Genomic DNA, 18,838 nt, shown 5'->3' on the forward strand with positions numbered 1-18,838 from the left:
TTACTTTGAAAGCAAATTTCCTGAAGTAAAGTAAGTAATGGTCCTGTTTTAAAAGTTATGTTTCCCCCTCATGATATTGTATTCCCTTGCCTAAAAGTCTTACAGAATCTCCTTAGTGTGGTTTAGGTGTTTTGTTTGCATATTGATAATTTGAAAACTACTGTCTAATTCTGTGTATATTCTTGATTTTTTCTGTTTACCTATAAAACTATCATTTTTCTTTTACTTTATAATGTATCTTTTGATTTAAGAGGACTTGAGAAGTTTATGTTATAGGTAAGGACCTATTACAGTTAATGACAATGGATATATTTATAATCAAATGTTTGTATTAGTTTTTGTTATAACAACTAGTGAATAGGATTGATTAAAAGAATTTGTGTTCTTCAGTAATGTGAAAAGAAAATGTATAGGAATTTCATTAGATTCTTTTAAATTTAAACATCCAGCACCTCAAAGCAGAAGTCACATTCAAATACTTTGTTGTGTTGACATTTGTAAATCAGAAATACATTCATATTTTGGAGTTGAGAACTGTTTTCGTGGTTAAAACATAAACAGTAAAATGTCCTTCACAGTGGAAATATAAACAAACTTACATTGCCAGACAATATGTTCAATCTTTACCTTTCTTTCTTACTCACAGCCATATACGTGCAGTGTCTATAAAAGGAAACCAGTAGTGGACTGGAAATAAGGAGACTTGATTTCATGTCCAGAATCTGCTACGAATTACCTGGGTGATCTTGGCAACAAATTTAGTCTCTCAGTTCCATAGCTGGAAGAGGTTGATTAGAACTGTGATTCATAAATTGTCATTTTGTAGAATAGTGGTGTTCTGAAAGATGGACTAGGATTTTCTCTGCTAATATTAAAATATTTTTTCTTATTTCCATGTAAAAGTTAGTTAATGGTTAGGATTTTTGGCAAATTGTCTAGAAGTGACAAAACAGCTGTTTCTTGTATCCATAATCTTTGCCTTAGTCTGTCCTTTTGTGGTGAGTGAGCCTAGCTTACCTACATGGTTTGATGATATCAAGCATGCTTTAACATAATGCTCTTGAGAAAAGGATAACAGGCCTATGTAAAGTGGACAAAAAAAGTACTGGCACCATTGCATATCCCCCATTCTCCAATTTCTAGCCCTATGCTTTTGTTCCAAATGTTTTCTCCTGTGATGGATATGCCTTTTGATAGATGTTATATTTATAACCTTTCTCAAATCATGACTTGATTTTTTTGGGGTCCCTATTTTCTGTGGCTTTTTCTGAGGAGAAATAAGAAGTTGTTTAATTAAGACTCAAAGCCTCCTTGAGAACAAATAAGATGTACATCTTGGTGATTTTGACCCCTTGGCCTGGGTTCAGTCTTCTTTTAATACTCCCTCTTTGTTTCTATGCTTGGGAATGAGGACATCTCCCTATACATCTGTCTCTTCCAGAGCTGTTTAAGTAGAAATAAAGTCTTATCTCTTATTGACCAATTTCCATTATTTTTAACTCATTCAGATAAGTCAGGATTTTGTTACTGCTTGCTCATCTGATTTACCTTACCTAACAAAGAGAAATTTATTAACTTTTAAGAATCAGAGAGTCATTATCATGTCCCACTATTCAGTACAAATTAGCTAAATCTAAACATATTTAGTGTGACTTTTACTTTTGCTGTCTTCAAGTGTCATTCAATGATAGACCTTCAGAAATTTTCCCAACACAATTTGACACTTGATCTTAATCATGAATACGAGATATTCACAGAAAACTTTTAGAAGTTCCCCTTATTCACCTTGTTCAACCTTTTAATTTTAATAGTATGATTTTTTATAATAAAATATGTGTTTGTCTCTGGTATTGAAAATGTTCATGATTCATTTCAATAAAATTAAATATACCAATATGTTAATGCATTCCCCCCACCATCACCACCAAAAAAAATCATGGAGTTCTTCAAAGAATATTATCACTTACCAGCAAATATTATCACTTATAACCTGGAGTAGTAGTATTATTTTCCTATTGTTGCTATAACAAATTATCACAAATTTAGTGACTTTTAAGACAACAAAAATTCATTATTTTAGAGTTATAGAGGACAGAAGTCCAAAATGAGTCTTACAGGGCTAAAATCAAGGTATCAACAGGGCCACTTTCTTTAAGAGACCCTAAAGGCAAATCCACTTCTTGCCTCTTCTAGCTTCTGGTGGCTGCCCACGTTCCTTGGATTCTGATATTACTCTAATTTCTTTTTCTGCCATCCCATTGCCTTCTTCTCTTCTATAGTAAAAATTTCCATAGCTTTCCTCTTAAAAGGACACTTGTGATTGAGGCCTACTGGATAATCCAATATAATCTCCCCATTTTAAGATCTTTAACTTAATGAAATCTGCAAAGCCCTTTTGCTATGCAAATGAACATTTACACACTCCAAGGATTAGGATAGTGACCTCTAAGGGACACTTAGATTACAAAATTTTACATTTACTATTAAGGGCTAAATGTGATTTTAGATATTTATTTGGTTGCTGAGTACAAGAATAATGAATTAATTTTTTTTTAATTTAATGTAAAAATGTAACTTTTATGTTTAGTCACTTCCTAAGAGGTATTTAGTAGTTTAGGGATTTTAAGTCTAATAGAATAATGGTAGAACCATATATTTGTTGATATCTGTTCATAGTTTTCATATGTAAACAATACAATAGTAATTGCAATATATTAACTCATCTGTACCGACTTCAGTTATTTAAAAATGTGCTTGCTACTCTTACCACACATACACACAGAATGATAATTATGTGAGGTGATAGAGGTGTTAGTTAATGCTATGGTGGTAATCGTATTGCATTATGTAAGTGTATCAAATCAACATGTTGTATACCTTAAGCTTACACAGTGTTATATGTCAATTATATTTTAATTAAAAATACATAAACATACTTTTTATTATAATGATCTGGTTATCAAGGTTAAATGAAATAAATAATCATCAAACTTTATCTTAAAATATAATCATCAAACCTAATCTTATTAACTTCATCCTTTATCCAAATTAAATTTTCTAAATGAAATAAATAATCATCAAAACTTAAAATAGAATCATCAAACTTTATCTTAATTGTTAACTTCATCTTTTTATCCAAATTAAGTTTTCTAAAATGCCAACAAATAGCCATATTGATTTTATTTTCAACTCTTCTTTGTTCATGTCCCTCAATTAGAGGTACAAAGAAGTTATAAGTGGTCAAATGCAAGCTATAAGAAAAAAGGTACATGTATATTTCACAAACTTAATAATTTCTTTGGTAGTTGATAGATACTACATAAAATATAAAATTATTCTAATATGACTCTATTTTTGGCAGGTGTATCCTGATTGTTTGGCACAGGCCATTTATGCAACATTCCAGGAAGCATTTCCAGAATCCAGTAATCTTTTTAATGATGAATTTAAAGAAGATCTAGGGAATAATATTTTTCTTTGGTTGTCAGGTATGAGTATATCATTTACATATTAGTCATTATTTTGATACCTAAAACTTTTCATATACAGTGTCTCATTTACTCCAGCTAAAAAAATTGGTAATTCTTTGCCTTACAAAACATGCCATATTGATGGGTATGTTTTTCAAGAAATAACAATTATTTATTTTCTTCTGAAAGTTTTGCTATACCAAAATTAATCTGTTATTAGCTTTAGAAGCCAAATAATTTTATAGACAATGGAATTATTATAGAAAATTGAATTTCCATAGAAATAAAATTATACTATACATATTCATATTTGGAAGGTAAATAGTTTAAATGTTTCTTTGGAACGCTACTGACATTTTTATGGCAAATAATATTGGGTAAATTCTAGAGTTAACTGAGTTCCTTGCAGAAATATAATCAATCACTAATCAAGGAAGAGTTGTTTTTTGAATCTTGGTATATGTGTTGGTGGGAGTGATAGGACTGAAAGGCTGAAGGAAAGTGAAATTCTGTCCTAGAGCACTTAGCTAGAGATGTAGGTACTTGAGTTTAAAACTAAGGTAGAGTTTCATATTTCGGAGTGACCTCCCCAACACTTTGTATTAAGATTGCTTTACTCTTGCGGACTACCAGAAGCTACTGACAATTTTCAAATAGTTCTTCTTGTAAATCTTTGTATACAAATTTTGACTGATTTTTTAAACTATTTACACCAGTTCTTAGTAACCAAATCACTTCTAAAAGAAAATGTTTCATATTTTAAGAAGGGAGCCCTTGAGAGGTAAAGACTAGAAAACAGTCCTGAGAAACCACCCCCCCACTTCAATCAACACACACAATCAAGAGTCTCCTAATTATAGAGAAAAATCCAACTAATTCTAATATGAGAAATAAAAAGGGAACGTATACAACATTCATACCAAGATACTATACAAAAAAAATGTGATGATGAACAGGACAACTTTCCTACTGACCTATTCTAGACCGTATTGTGTCCCCCAAAATAAACATGTTGAAGTTCTAACTCCCAGTACACCTCAGAATGTGACTGCATTTCAATATAGGACTTTAAAGACATAATTAAGTTAAAAGAGATCATTTGAGTGAGTCCTAATCTAATAAGACTGGTGTCCTTAGAATAGGGAGATACCAGAGATGTGTATTCACAGAGAAAAGGCCATGTGAGGACACAGCAAGAAGTTAGCCATCTATAAGCCAAGGAGAGAGGCCTTGCAAGAAATCACACCTGATGGTACCTTGATCTTGGACTTCCACCCTCCAGAACTGTGATGAAATAAATTTCTGTTGTTGAAGTTCTCCAGCCTATCACATTTTTGTTATGGCAGCCCTAGCAAACTAATACAGATTTTTAATACTCAATAGAAAAAATTGAGCAAAACAGATGAAATTTTTAACCCAGCAATTAAAAAATGGAACGCTGCAGATAAAAATTATAATCTAACTTTCTAACAAAAATTGTTGAGAATTAATGAAACAATCATAGTAGTGAGGGGAGAATACAAATTGGAAACATAGGAAGTCCATGGAGCTTCCTATGGGAAGAACCCAGCTATACACACACACATATGTACACATGATCACCATATTGATCAAGAGATAGAGCATATCCAGCATGTAGTTGCAATTTTGATTTCTGTTTTACCCAAGAGTCTTTTAAGATAGTGCCTTTTAATGGCAAAGATTTTTATGTTTATATTTTAGTTATTAATGTCTACTTTTTTGCTTTATGTTAAGTACCGTGGCTTGTATCATATTTGGAGTTGGGAAGTTACTGAGTTGTTTCTATTGTATAATGATACATAGCAAAATATTATAAATGGTACCCAGTGGCTTGAAAGCAAAGATATATTCCTATTTTTCAGAAATAGAATTCTATATATTCTCTGTGTGGTTGCATAGACTAGTACACATGTGTGTTTCCACAGGATTTTATTTGTATTTTCAATGGTTTTAATATGTGCTATATCTTTAACCAATTAAAAATCCCTTTTCTCTTAAAAAAATATATGAGTTTACAAAAGAGAGAAAAATTCTTCCTAACATAAATCTTCACCTGATACAGTTTAGATATATCTTTACTCTTAAATTTACAATGAATAATTTTTAGGGGTTTTAGCTACCAGTATTCTAACACTGAATCAATTTTATAGATACATAAAATTAGATTTTTTTCTAGTCTTTAATTATAGTTCTGTTACTATAGAGGCAAACAGATTGATTTGACTTGTACCCAATATTATCTAAAAAGAAATTAATATTATAGAAAGAATCCCTTTACTCTTGCCATGACCAGGCAAGGATCTCTAGATAAGTTTTAGGATCATTGTCATGTTAACTTTATTGAGTCATCCACTCATGAAAAGGGCATATCTCCCTATTTATTTAGCATTTTGTTAACTTATCTCAGTATATTTTCTATTTTCAGCATATAGATCTTGTACATCTCTTATTATTTTTCCTAGGCATTTGGCATTTTGGGGGTGTTATTAGAACTACTTTAGGGGCGCCTGAGTGGCACAGCGGTTAGGCGTCTGCCTTCGGCTCAGGGCGTGATCCCGGCGTTATGGGATCGAGCCCCACATCAGGGCTCCTCCACTGTGAGCCTGCTTCTTCCTCTCCCACTCCCCCTGCTTGTGTTCCCTCTCTCGCTGGCTGTCTCTATCTCTGTCAAATTAATAAATAAAAAATCTTAAAAAAAAAAAAAAAAAAAAAGAACTACTTTAAATTTCATTNAAATTAAAAAAAAAAAAAATTTAAAAAAAAAAAAAAAAAAAAAGAACTACTTTAAATTTCATTTTCAAACTATTGCTAATGAATTATAATTTACCTTTTAATTTGTATCCAGTGATTGATAAAATTTGACCCATAGTTTATCTGTACATACTTTTGGGTTTTCTACATACAAAATCTTATCCTCTGCAAAAAAATTTCTATTTCTTTGTTTCCAGTTATCTCACTTCATTTTTCTGCATTATACTGAATCCAAATTTATCATTAATGTTGACATTCCAAAGGCACCTCACACCTGTCAAAATGACTAAAATCGACAACATAAGAAACAACAGGTGTTGGCAAGGATGTGGAGAAAAGGGAACTCTCTTATACTGTTGGTAGGAATGCAAACTGGCGCAGCCACTGTGAAAAATAGTACAAAGGTGCCTCAAAAAGTTAAACATAGAATTACCCTATGATCCAGCAATTGCACTACCAGGTATTTGCCCAAAGAATGCAAAAATACTAATTCAAAGGGATATGTTCATCCACAATAGAAAAATTATGAAAATAGCCCAAGTGTCCATTGACTGATGAATGGATAAAGAAGTGGTGTGTGTATGTGTGTGTGTGTATATATATATATATATATATATATATATATACACACACATATACAATGGAATATATATACATACATATATAAGTATATATATATATATACACACACATACATACAATGGAATATTATACAGCCATAAAAAGAATGAAATCCTGCCATTTGCAACAATATGGATAGAGGTAGAGAGTTTTATGCTAAGTGAAATCACAGAAAGACAAATGCCATATGATATCACTCATATGTGGAATTTATAAACAAAACAAATGAGCAAAGGGGAAGAAAAGAGAGAGGCAAACCAAGAAACAGACTCAGCTGTAAAGAACACACTGATGGTTACCAGAAGGGAGGTGGATGGGGGGTGGGTGAAATAGGTGATGGGGATTAAGGAGTGCACTTGTGATGAGCACTGCGTGATGTATGGAATTGTTGAATCATTATATTGTAAACCTGAAACTAATGCTGCATTGTATGTTAACTAACTGAAATTCAAAAACAAAAACAAAACCTGAAACAAACAAAAATCTTTAAAAAAAAAATTCAAAACCACATTTTCTCAGAATAAAAGACTGTCATGCTGGTGGGAGTTTAAGTTAGTCCAGCCATTTTGGATAGCTGTTAGTTTCTGTTAGTTTCTTCTTGCTGCTGTAACAAAATTACCACTTAGCAGTTTAAAACAACACACTGTATTATCTTACAGTCCTGGAAGTCAGAAATCCAAAATGAGTCTCACTAGGCTAAAATCAAGATGTTAGCAGAGCTGTATTTCTTCTACAGGTTTTGTGGAAGAATTGTTTTTGAAGCATTTAGAAGCTGTATACATTCTTTGCCTCATGCCCTCTTTCATCTTCAAAGCTAGCAATGATTCATCAGTTTCAGATAAGAGCTAAAAGGAAAAAAAAAGGCCAACCAAGAATACTTTAACAAGAAAAGGTGTCCATCAAAAGTGAAGGTGAGATATTTTCTCTAACAAACAAGAGCCAAGGGAGTTCACCAGAACTGCCTTCTAAGATATACTAAAAGAAATTCTTCAAGCTGAAATGAAAGGACACTAATTAATAAAAAAAATTATATAAAAATATACAACACACCGGTAAAGGTTAAGCATATAGTTAGATTCAGAATATTCTAATACTGTAGAATGGTAGTGTGTTAACCACTTAATTCTAGTATAAAAGTTAAATACAAAAATATTAAAAATAGCTACAGCTATAATAATTTCTTCATGGAGATACAATGGAAAAGGATGTAAACAGTGACATCAAAAACATAAAAGAGAGGGAGTAAAAGAGTAGTTCCGCATATGCAAAGTTAAATTATCAGCATAAAATAGAATGTTATATAAAGTTTCATGTAACCCTCACAGTAACCACAAAGCAAAACCTAAGCAAATTCACAAGAGATAAAGAGAAGAGAATCAAAGTAAGCCATTATGGAAAATCATCAATTCACAAAGGAAGGCAGCAAGAGAGGAAGAAAAGAACAAAGGAGCCACAAAGATGCCATAAAACAATTAATGAGATGACATCAGTAAATCCTTACCTAACTATAATTACTCTAACTGTAAAATATGAACAAGGAGATTAAATCAGTTTTTAAAAACCACCCAAAAAAGTATAGCCCAGGACCATATGGTTTCATTGGTGAATTCTAACAAACATTTAAATAAGAATTCATGTCAGTCCTTATCAAACTCTTCCAAAAAAGCTGAACTCCCAAACTCATCTTAAGAGTCCAGCTTTACCCTGATATTAAAGGCAGATAAGGGCACTACAAGAAAACTGCAGACCAATATCCCTAATGAATATAGATGCAAACATTCTCAATAAAATATTAGAAACCAAATTTAACAGCACATTGAAAGGATCATAAACCAGGATCAAGCAGGATTTATCTCTAGGATGCAGGATGAGTCAACATATGCAAATCAACAAATGTTATACACCACATTAATAAAATGAAGGAGAAAAACCACATGATCATCTCAATAGATGCAGAAAAAACACTTGAGAAATTACAACATCCTTTCATTATCAAAAACACTCAGCACATTGGGTATAGAAGGAACGTACCTCAACATAATAAAGTCAATCTATGACAAGCCCATAGCTAACATATTCAGTGGTGAAAGACAGAAAGCTTTTCCTCTACGACGAGGAACAAGACAAAGGTACCCATTCTTAACCATTCCTATTTAACAGAGTAAGGAAGTCCTAGCCAGAGCAATCAGGAAAGGAAGAAAAAAATAAAAAAGCTAAGTAAAATGCATCCAAAAGGGAAAGATAGAAGTAAAATTGCCTTTTTTTGTAGATGATATAATCTTCTACAGGCATACCTGATTTTATTATGCTTCATAGATATGGCGTTTTTTACAAATTGAAGGTTTGTGGTAATCCTGCATCAAGCAAGTCTATCAGTGCCATTTGCCCAACAGTATTTGCTTACCTCATGTCTCCATGAGAATTTGGTAATTCTCACAATATTTCAAACTTTCTCATTTTTATATTTGGCATGATAATCTGATTAGTGATTACAACTCACTGAAAGCTCAAGTAATAGCATTTTTTAGCAATAAAGTTTTAAAATTAAAGTATATGTATTAAATTAGACATAATGCTATATAGCACACTTAATAGACTGTAGCATAGTGTGAACAAAATTTTTATATGCATTGGGAAACCAAAAAATTGATTCAACTTGCTTTATTGTGATATTCACTTTATTGCAGTGGTCTGGAACTGAACACTCAATATCTCTTGTGTTATGCCTGTGTCTAGAAAACCCTCAAGACTCCACCAAAAAACTCTTAGAACTAATCAGTGAATTCAGCAATGTCGCAGGGTACAAAATTACTGTACAAAATCAGTTGCATTTCTCTATACTAACAACAAAATATCTGAAAAAGTAATAAAACAATCCCATTCACAATAGCATTAATAATAATAAAGTACTTAGGAATAAATTCAGTCAAGATGAAAGATCCGTATACTGAAAACTATACGATTTTGATGAAAGAAATTGAAGAAGACACAAACAAATGGAAAGGTATCCTGTGTTCATGGATTGAAAGAATTAATTTTGTTAAAATGTCCATACTCCGCAGAGCCATCTATAGATTCAGTATAGTTCCTATCAAAATTCCAGTGGCATTTTTCACAGAAATAGAAAAAACTTTACCTTAAAATTTGTATGTAATCACAAAAGAACCAATCCAGAGTAATACCAAAGCTGGAAGCATCACACTTCCTGATTTCAAATTACACTACAAAGCTCCAGTAATCAAAAATAATGGTAATGCCATAAAAATAGACATATATCCATGGAGTAGAATCCAGTGCCCAGAAATAAACCCTCACAAATACAGTCAAATAATACTCAATACTCTCTTCTGTAAATGGTGATGGTTAAACTGGATAACCACATGTGGAAGAATGAAATTGGACTTTTTAATACCACTCACAAAAAAATTAACTCAAAGAGGATTAAAGTCTTAAAAATAAGAACTGAACAGTAAAAGCATAAGAAAATATCAGGGAGAAATCCTTGACATCAATCTTGGAAACAATTTTTTGGGATATGACACCGGAAACACAAGCAACAAAAGCAAAAATTAAAAAGTGGGACTGCATCAAACTAAAAATCCTATGCATAGTGAAGGAAACCATCAATAAAATTAAAAGGCAACTCATGGAATATATTCACAAATCATATTCTGATAAAGGGTTAATATCCAAAATATATAAAGAACTCATACAACTCACTAGCAAAAAAAACAAGAACAAAAACAAACAAAAATCTAATTTAAAAATGAATAGAGGAACTGAACAGACACTTTTCCAAAGAAGACATACAGATGGCAAACAGACACATGAAAAGATGCTCAGAATCACTAAACATCAGGGAAATGCAAATCAAAACCACACTGAGATACCACCTTATGCCAGTTAGAATGGCAAAAATTGACAAGGCAGGAAACAACAAATGTTGGAGAGGATGTGGAGAAAGGTGATCCCCCCTACATTGTTGGTGGGAATGCAAGTTGGTTCAGCCACTTTGGAAAACAGTGTGGAGGTCCCTTAACAAGTTAAAAATTGAGCTACCCTATGATCCAGCAATTGCACTACTGGGTGTTGAATGATTATTCAACATTAGGCTGTATTAACCATGTCTTTTATTTTGTGTTCTGATACCTTGACATTTGGGACCTTGCTTTCCCTCGAAGGACTGAACTGCCATACTTAGCTAATTCCTAGAGATATTAAACAGCTCATCCATAAATGTACTTTTTGAAACTTGATTTTCAAATAAAACCAACCAATACAGAGCCCACAGAACAACACCTCATTTATTGGGTTCTCACACTGTAGACCTCTATTCCCTTATCCTGGTAATTCCAGGACCAGGTACCAAACAACTAGGGACAGCCCCTATACCCCAGAGCCTGTTGAAATTATTCAAATTAGTCAATTCTAAGCCAGTTTACCCTGCTTCACCCCTTCCTTCCTCGGAAGCCACAGTAAAGCCTCTTGCTCACTTTTCCCTTCTTCCCCTCTGACCAGCCACAGTGTTTCCATGTGTGGCCCACCATGGCATGGTGTGTCCCCTCCTCTTGGGAACTGTGAGTAATAAGATGTCTTTTCAGTGCCATCATTTCTGGATCTGTTAGCCTTACTATACCTCAAATTTTCTGTTAATACACTATATTTTAAAACATAGACAATCAAGAAGCATTCAAGTGAATTAAACTGAAGTCTTCTGCACATTTTATCTAGGGGCAACTAATGTGAAATAAGGGATAGCCTAATCTAAAAACACTTAGAAAATTCTAATTGACAGCCAAATATATATAGCAAGTAATCCTCATAGAACATTCACTACTGAAAAAATATTGGCTATATTTACAAGTATATCAGTGTATAGTAATATTGATAATAGTAATATTAGCTCATATTTTTCATTTACTGAACACCTTAACATGTTAATTCTCAGAACAACCATATGAAGCACACAAAGGAATTTATATTGTTCTCATTTTTATTGCTGGGGCTATGTGTTTTCAGTGTAATTAAATAAATTATTCAACTGTACACAGCTTTTGGAACAAAAGTAGAAATTTTAAAATTTATTTTTGTGAAATAGCAGTACTAAAAGGCAACCTATGGAATGGGAGAAGATATTTGCAAATGTCTTATCAGATAAAGGGCTAGTATCCAGAATCTATAAAGAGCTTATCAAACTCAACACCCAAAAAACAAAAAATCCAGTTAAGAAATGGGCAGAAGACATGAACAGATGTTTCTCCAAAGAAGACATAACAAATGGCCAACAGACATATGAAAAAATGGTTAACATCACTCATCTTCAGGGAAATACAAATCAAAACCACAGTGAGCAGCCACCTCATACTGGTCAGAATGGCTTAAAATTAACAACTCAGGAAACAACAGATGTTGGTGAGAATGCAGAGGAAGGGGAACCCTCTTACACTGTTGGTGGGAATGCAGACTGGTACAGCCACTCTGGAGAACAGTATGGAGGTTCCTCAAAAAGTTAAAGATAGAGCTACCCTATGACCTAGCAATTGCACTGCTAGGTATTTATCCAAAGGATACAAACACTGATTCAAAGGGGTGCATGCATCCCAGTGTTTATAGCAGCAATGTTCACAATAGCCAAACTATGGAAAAAGCCCAGATGTCCATCAACAGATGAATGAATGAAGATGTGGTATACACTGTGGAATATTACTCAGCCATCAAAAAGAATGAAATCTTGCCATTTGCAACTATGTGGATGAAACTAAAGGGTATTATGCTCAGCGAAATAAGTCAGAGAAAGACAAATACCCTTTGATTTCACTCATGTATAGAATTTAAGAAACAAAATAGAGGAACATAAGGGAAGGGAAGGAAAAATAAAATAAGATGAAATGAGAGAGGGAGGCAAACCATAAAAGGCTCTTAACTCTAGGAAACAAACTGAGGGTTGTTGGAGGGGAGGTGGATGGGTGAAGGGGTAATTGGGTGATGGTCATTAAGAAGGGCACTTGATGTAATGAGAACTGGGTGTTATACGCAACTGATGAATCACTAAATTCTACCCCTGAAATTAATATACAGTATTTGTTAACTAACTTGAACTTAAATAAAAAAATTTTTTTAATTTATTTTTGTTACTTTTTGGTTACTACAATTGATTCATAAATATTACTTAAAAATATTAGGAGATACAGACAAGGAATAATGATGATAGTCACATATACTTGGAAGCAATCATGTTAACATTTAAGCTACAGCTACACATACACAAGAGGTAAAAATTGTTCTTCACAAAAAACATATAATGAATGCCTTTCTATGTTAACAAATATTTACAAGATAACTTTTATTGGATACTTGATAATCCATTGTATGGATATACTCTTGTTGGATATTTAGGTCCTCTCCAAGTTTTTGCAATAATTAACTTCCTCTTATGTCTATCAATTAACTTAGCTTATGTCTATGAGTCAGAAGATGATATTAAGTTTTATCTCTTTTCTAATTCACTGTTTTATATATAAGGCATTAATATTTCTTACAGAATTTCCCTCATATGAAACTTGGATTGTTGTGAGGCTGAAACATGTAATAGTCATAAATATGTTTTGACAAATTTAAAGATATTTTCAAATGCTAATTTCCTTGACTAAATGTACATTTTATATTAACAGGTTTAAAGCCTCAAAAAGGTTTTTGGGCTCACTGGAAACTAAAAGAGCTCACCACAACAACCATACATGGTACTAAGAAAGCACCTTCAACATCTATAAAGGACAGGATTGAAAGGAGTCAGACACGTATAATGGCTGGTAAGTAAGCTTATTGTCAACTACAGGATGAAATAGCCAAAATCAAGTATATTAAGGTATTGATTTATCATAATTTTTCTAATGATTAAATCTTTGGAGGGTCTTAAAATAACATTTGATTTGTAGATTGGTGTTACAGTAGTATGAATATTGCTTCACATTTTAGTTTTTCATTATAAAAGTGGTATGTGCTTAATTATGTCCTCCTCCCATTTGCCTGTTATATTTTTATATTGATCTTCTATCCTACAATCTCATTAGTTCTAGTAGCCTTTTTATAGATTTCTTAGGATTTTCTGCATAGAAAATCATGTCATCTCAGAATAAAGAGAATTTTCCTTCTTCATTTCCAATCTATATGCCTTTTGTTTATTTTACCTGCCTATGACTAGGACCTCTAAGAAAATGTTAACTAAAAGCGGTGAGAGTGGACATCCTTGCCTCGTTCCTGACCTTAGAGGGGAAATGTTATGTTATTTGCCTTTAAATAGATTTTTGCTGCCAGTTTTTATGCCTTTTGTCAGGTTGAGGTAGTTTCATTCTCTTCCGGGCTTGCTGAGAATTTTTTTTTTTAATACATGGGGTCTTAACAAATGCTTTTTAGCATCTATCGAGATGAACCTATTATTTTTTCTGTTTTAGTCTTTTAATATAATGCATTACAGGGATTGATTTTCAAATGTTAACCCAACCCTGAATCTCTGGGATAAATCCCATTTGGCCATTGTGTATTAACTTATTCATGTACTACTGGATTTAATTTGATAAAATTTTGTTTTATTTTCTTGTATTATCCTGTCTCATTTTAGTTATAAGCATTATGTTCCCTCCTCTTCTCTTTTTTAAAAGAATTAGTATAAAATCAGTATTTATTTTTCTTACCGTATATGGGAGAATTCACTAATGAAGTCATCAAGGCCTGGGATTTTTTCTGTAGGAAAGTTCTTAACAACAAATTCAATTTCTCTATTAAACATAGAGCTATTCAGTTATCAGTTCCTTTTTAAATGAACTTAGTTGTTTTGTATGAATTTTTATTTTATTCTTTCAAATATTTTTGGTTTTTTTTCCTGGGATGCAATCCAGTTACTTAGAAATATTTTGATGTATTTTTGAGCCTTGCTTTCAAGCTTCATTAGGTAGAACCAGTGAAGTCTTTTGTCTAGGCCTAACTTGCTTCCCCTGATGAGGCAATACCCTGCTCAGTATTCTACCCCTTGCTCTGTGTATAGGTTTCCCATCTGACTGTCTAGAACATGAGCTTTGTGTGAGCCCCAAGCAGTGTTCTGCCTGCTCCTTCTGTGGGTGGCTCTTTACCAACCTCAGGCAAAGATTCAAGGATAACCCTCTACGGATCTTCAGAATGCTCTCTGCGTGCATCTGTCTCCTCATTATACTGACCTATGAACTGTAGTTTGCCGTTGCCTTCCTGAATGCTAAATTTTACTTTCTCAACTCAGTGAGACTAATGGATTCTGTTTGCCCTGTGGGGAGGAGACAATTAAAGGGCTCCTACATTTGTTTCTCTTTTCTTGGGGATTACTGACCTGTGCTGCCTATTGTCTAACACATAAAAACCATTTTTTCATATATCTTGTCCAAATTTTTAGTCGTTTAAGAAAAAGAGTAAATCCAGTCCTTGTTACTCCATAATAGCTAGAAGTAGAAGCAATCATATGTATTTTTAAAAGATTAAGAGAAGACTTAAAATAGTTTAATATATTTATTCATATATTTATCCTTCCTGGCACTTCATTCCTTGTTATAAATTCGAGTTCCTTGTGGTGATCTTTTCATTTAGCCTGGGAAACTGCCTTTTGGCAGTTCTCATGGTTCATTTCTTCTAGCAATGAATTTCCTTGTTTACTTATGTAAAAATAGTGTTCATTCTGCCTCTATTTTTGAAGGATATTTTTGCTGGGTATAGAATTCTGGGTTCATTTTTTGTTTGCCTTTTAGCAAGATATTGTACCATTGTGTTTTGGTTTCTATTATTTCTAATGAAAAGTCAGACTTCATTCTTATCATCATTTCACCATGTCTAGAGTCAGAAACTTCTCCTGTGAAGGGCCAAAGAGTCAATATTTTAGGTTCTGTTAGATACATATCATCTATTTTTCTTTACAATTTTTTAAAAACATAAAACCCTTCTTAGGTTCCAAGTGATATGAAAAATAGGACATGGACTGGATTGGACCTGCAGGCTATAGTTTGTTGATCTCTACTCTATTCAATGTGCCTTTTTTTCTTCTAGCTGCTGCTTTCTCTTTGTTCTTGGTGTTCAGAAATTCGTCCATGATGTGCTGACATACTTTTCTTTGTCTTCATCCTCCTTGGGCTCATTAATTTTCTTAAACTTGTGATTTGATTTTCACTGAATTGATTTTCACTGAATTTAAATTTCACCTAATTTGGGAAATTTTCTGCCATTATTTTTCAAATAAATTCTGTTCTATTTCTCTTCTCTGGGATCCAGTTTAGCATGTATTATATTACTTAATGTTGTCCACAGTTCACTGGGACTTTGTTGGTTTTTTTGAATCTTTTTTCTCTATGTTTTACAGATTTCATAGTTTCCATTTATTCCATTTTAAGTTCACTGACTCTTACTCTTAATCCCAATAAATGAATTTTTCATTTCATACATTGTACTTTTCAGTTAAGAATTCCCATTTGGTCCTTTTTTTAGTAGTTTCTATTTCTATTCTGATATTCTTTTCCTTCATTATGACCATATTTTCTTTTAAGTCTTCATACATGTTTAAAATAGTTTCTTTTAAGTTCTTGTCTGGTAATGCCAACATTTGGATAACTATGAGATTGATTTCTATGACTATATTTTTCTTGACTGAATCACAATTTATTGTCTCCTTTCATGTCTAATAACTTTTTATGTAATCTTGGGAGTTTGAATGAAACTTTGAGGATATTCTGAATTCTGTTAACTTCCAATAGACAATGTTAATTTTTGTTCAGGTAGGTTACTTTGGCTGAAATTGAAGTCCAAATGTTATGTGTTCTGTGATGGTCAGCCACTAAAATCTCCACTTAGAACTTTTAGCCATACAGCTATTCCTTTCCACCCATCCTTCTGGAGCTCCCTCTTTTCACCCTATGCATGAGTAATGCAGACACCAGCCAAGGGTTCAGAGAGAGCTTATAATATTCAGATTCTGGGTTTCCCCCTCTGCAGCCACTTTCTTTCCAGAATTTCTAGAACTCCCTCATTTTTCAGCCCTCTGGCAGTCCCAAATACCATCCTCTGACTCCTTAAACCAGTAATATTTCCACTTTATGTTTGAATTCCATCCACTTATATGCTATGATGACTACGTTGTACCATCAGCCAAAAACCTGCAACTGCATGAACACAAATTGCATCCACTAGAGGTTCCTTTTTTAATCAGGCTCATCTCCCCTCCAATTTCTACCTGCTCTTGGTCATTCTCTGGTACCTCCAAATGGTTGTGTTTTTAAAAAATATTTTCAAGAATTTAAAACTTTTACCTGTGGGAAAGTCAGACTGATGTAAGGTAAATATTTTATTTAAAAATTAACTTTATTTTACAATTTAAATATCAAATTTTCAAGTCACGTTTTCCCTTAAAACTGTATATGTTGCTTCATTATCTTCTATTAATTAGTCTAGTAGAAAAGTCTAAAGCCAACTATTTTATTCTCTCTTTACAGTTAATTTATCGAATTTTGTTTTACTTTTCTGTTTAGTTGTTTCCAAGATTTTAAAAATTGTCTCTAAAATTGGAGAATGTCACTGGAATGTGTCTTGATATGAATGACAGGTTTCCTAATGATAAATCTAATTCTAATCCTTGCATTTCCCTCAGCTCCATTGCAGACCTAGTAAAGGTCTTAGCCAAATATTTCAAGTGAGACAGAAACTTACATGGTCAGACTGAAGAGGGAGGGAGGATACCCCTGTTTCAGAGGTACCAAAAAGTTTAACCAAAAAGTTTCATTCTACCGCTGGAGGGTATCCCCCTAACACGAGGATATAAAATCCTCTAGGGAAAGGTTTTCACATGATATACTGTAACAGACTAACTGCTGCAGCATAAAAACTTAGTATGTATAGGGATGATGGGAAAAAAATAAGGAAAAGGCCGCTAAAATTTGTTCATTTGGTAAATGTTGTATAAACCTAGAACAGTTTTCTATTACAGAGTAAAAACTGAAAGGGCCCTGGAAGTTAAGCTGAAAGCAAAAAATCAAGTTCCTAGGAAAGACCACAATTTTTTACAGTATGTCTTAGCTTTTTCAGGAGATTACCAGGCTACCAGGTGCTCCTGTACTGTAGATGTAAAATGACTTTGAGTAAAGCTTCTCACTGGTTTCCCAACCGAATATCTCATTTCAGTGCAACTTGTGCTTTCCTTTTTTCCCCCATTTTTAAATTTATTTAAATTTTAGTTAGCATGTAGAGGAATATTGGTTTTTGGACTAGAATTCAATGATTTATCACTTACGTAAAACATCCAGTGCTCATCACAAGTGCCCTCTTTAATAGCCATCACCCATCTAGCCCATCCCCCACCCACCTCTCTCCATCAATCCTCAGTTTGTTCTCTATCATAAAAGTCTCTTATGGTTTGTTTTCCTCTCTCCTTTCTTTTTTTTCCTCCCCGTATGTAATCCGTTTTCTTTCTTAAATTCCACATGTAAGTGAGATCACGTGGTATTTGTCCTTCTCTAACTTATTTCACTTAGCATAATACACTCTACCTCCATCCACATCATTGCAAATAGCAAGATTTCATTCTTTTTGATGGCTGGGTAATATTCCTCAGAATATTGGCTGAGGAAATCACCTTGGCTATTGTTGATAATGCTGCTACAAACATCAGTGTGCATGTACGTACCCCTTTGAACCTTCGTATTTGTGTTTGTGTATCCTTTGGATAAATACCTAGTAATGTAACTGCGGGATCGTAGGGTAGTTCTATATTTAACCTTTTGAGGAATTTTCATACTGTTCTCCAGAGTGGCTGCGACACTTTGCATTCCCACCAACAGTGTAATCATCCTTACCGACACCTGTTGTTTTTTGCATTGTTAATTATAGCCATTCTGACAGGTGTGAGGTGGTATCTCATCATTGTTTTGATTTTTATTTCCCTGGTGATAAATGATGTTGAGCATCTTTTCATG

General features: G+C 33.2%; 1 protein-coding gene across 2 annotated transcripts in view; it reads left to right on the top strand.

The window, feature by feature from the left end:
- FAM227B (family with sequence similarity 227 member B) overlaps positions 1-18,838 on the top strand; it is a 192,318-nt gene that overhangs the window by 31,747 nt on the left and 141,733 nt on the right. For both annotated transcript variants that reach the window (XM_019797863.2, XM_019797859.2), the window contains 2 exons: positions 3,362-3,488; positions 13,535-13,672. In XM_019797863.2, the coding sequence (XP_019653422.1) occupies positions 3,362-3,488; positions 13,535-13,672 (265 nt within the window). The remainder of the gene's footprint in view (positions 1-3,361; positions 3,489-13,534; positions 13,673-18,838) is intronic.

This window comes from Ailuropoda melanoleuca, chromosome 5, assembly GCF_002007445.2.
Source record: "Ailuropoda melanoleuca isolate Jingjing chromosome 5, ASM200744v2, whole genome shotgun sequence".
Taxonomy (NCBI): Eukaryota; Metazoa; Chordata; class Mammalia; order Carnivora; family Ursidae; genus Ailuropoda; species Ailuropoda melanoleuca.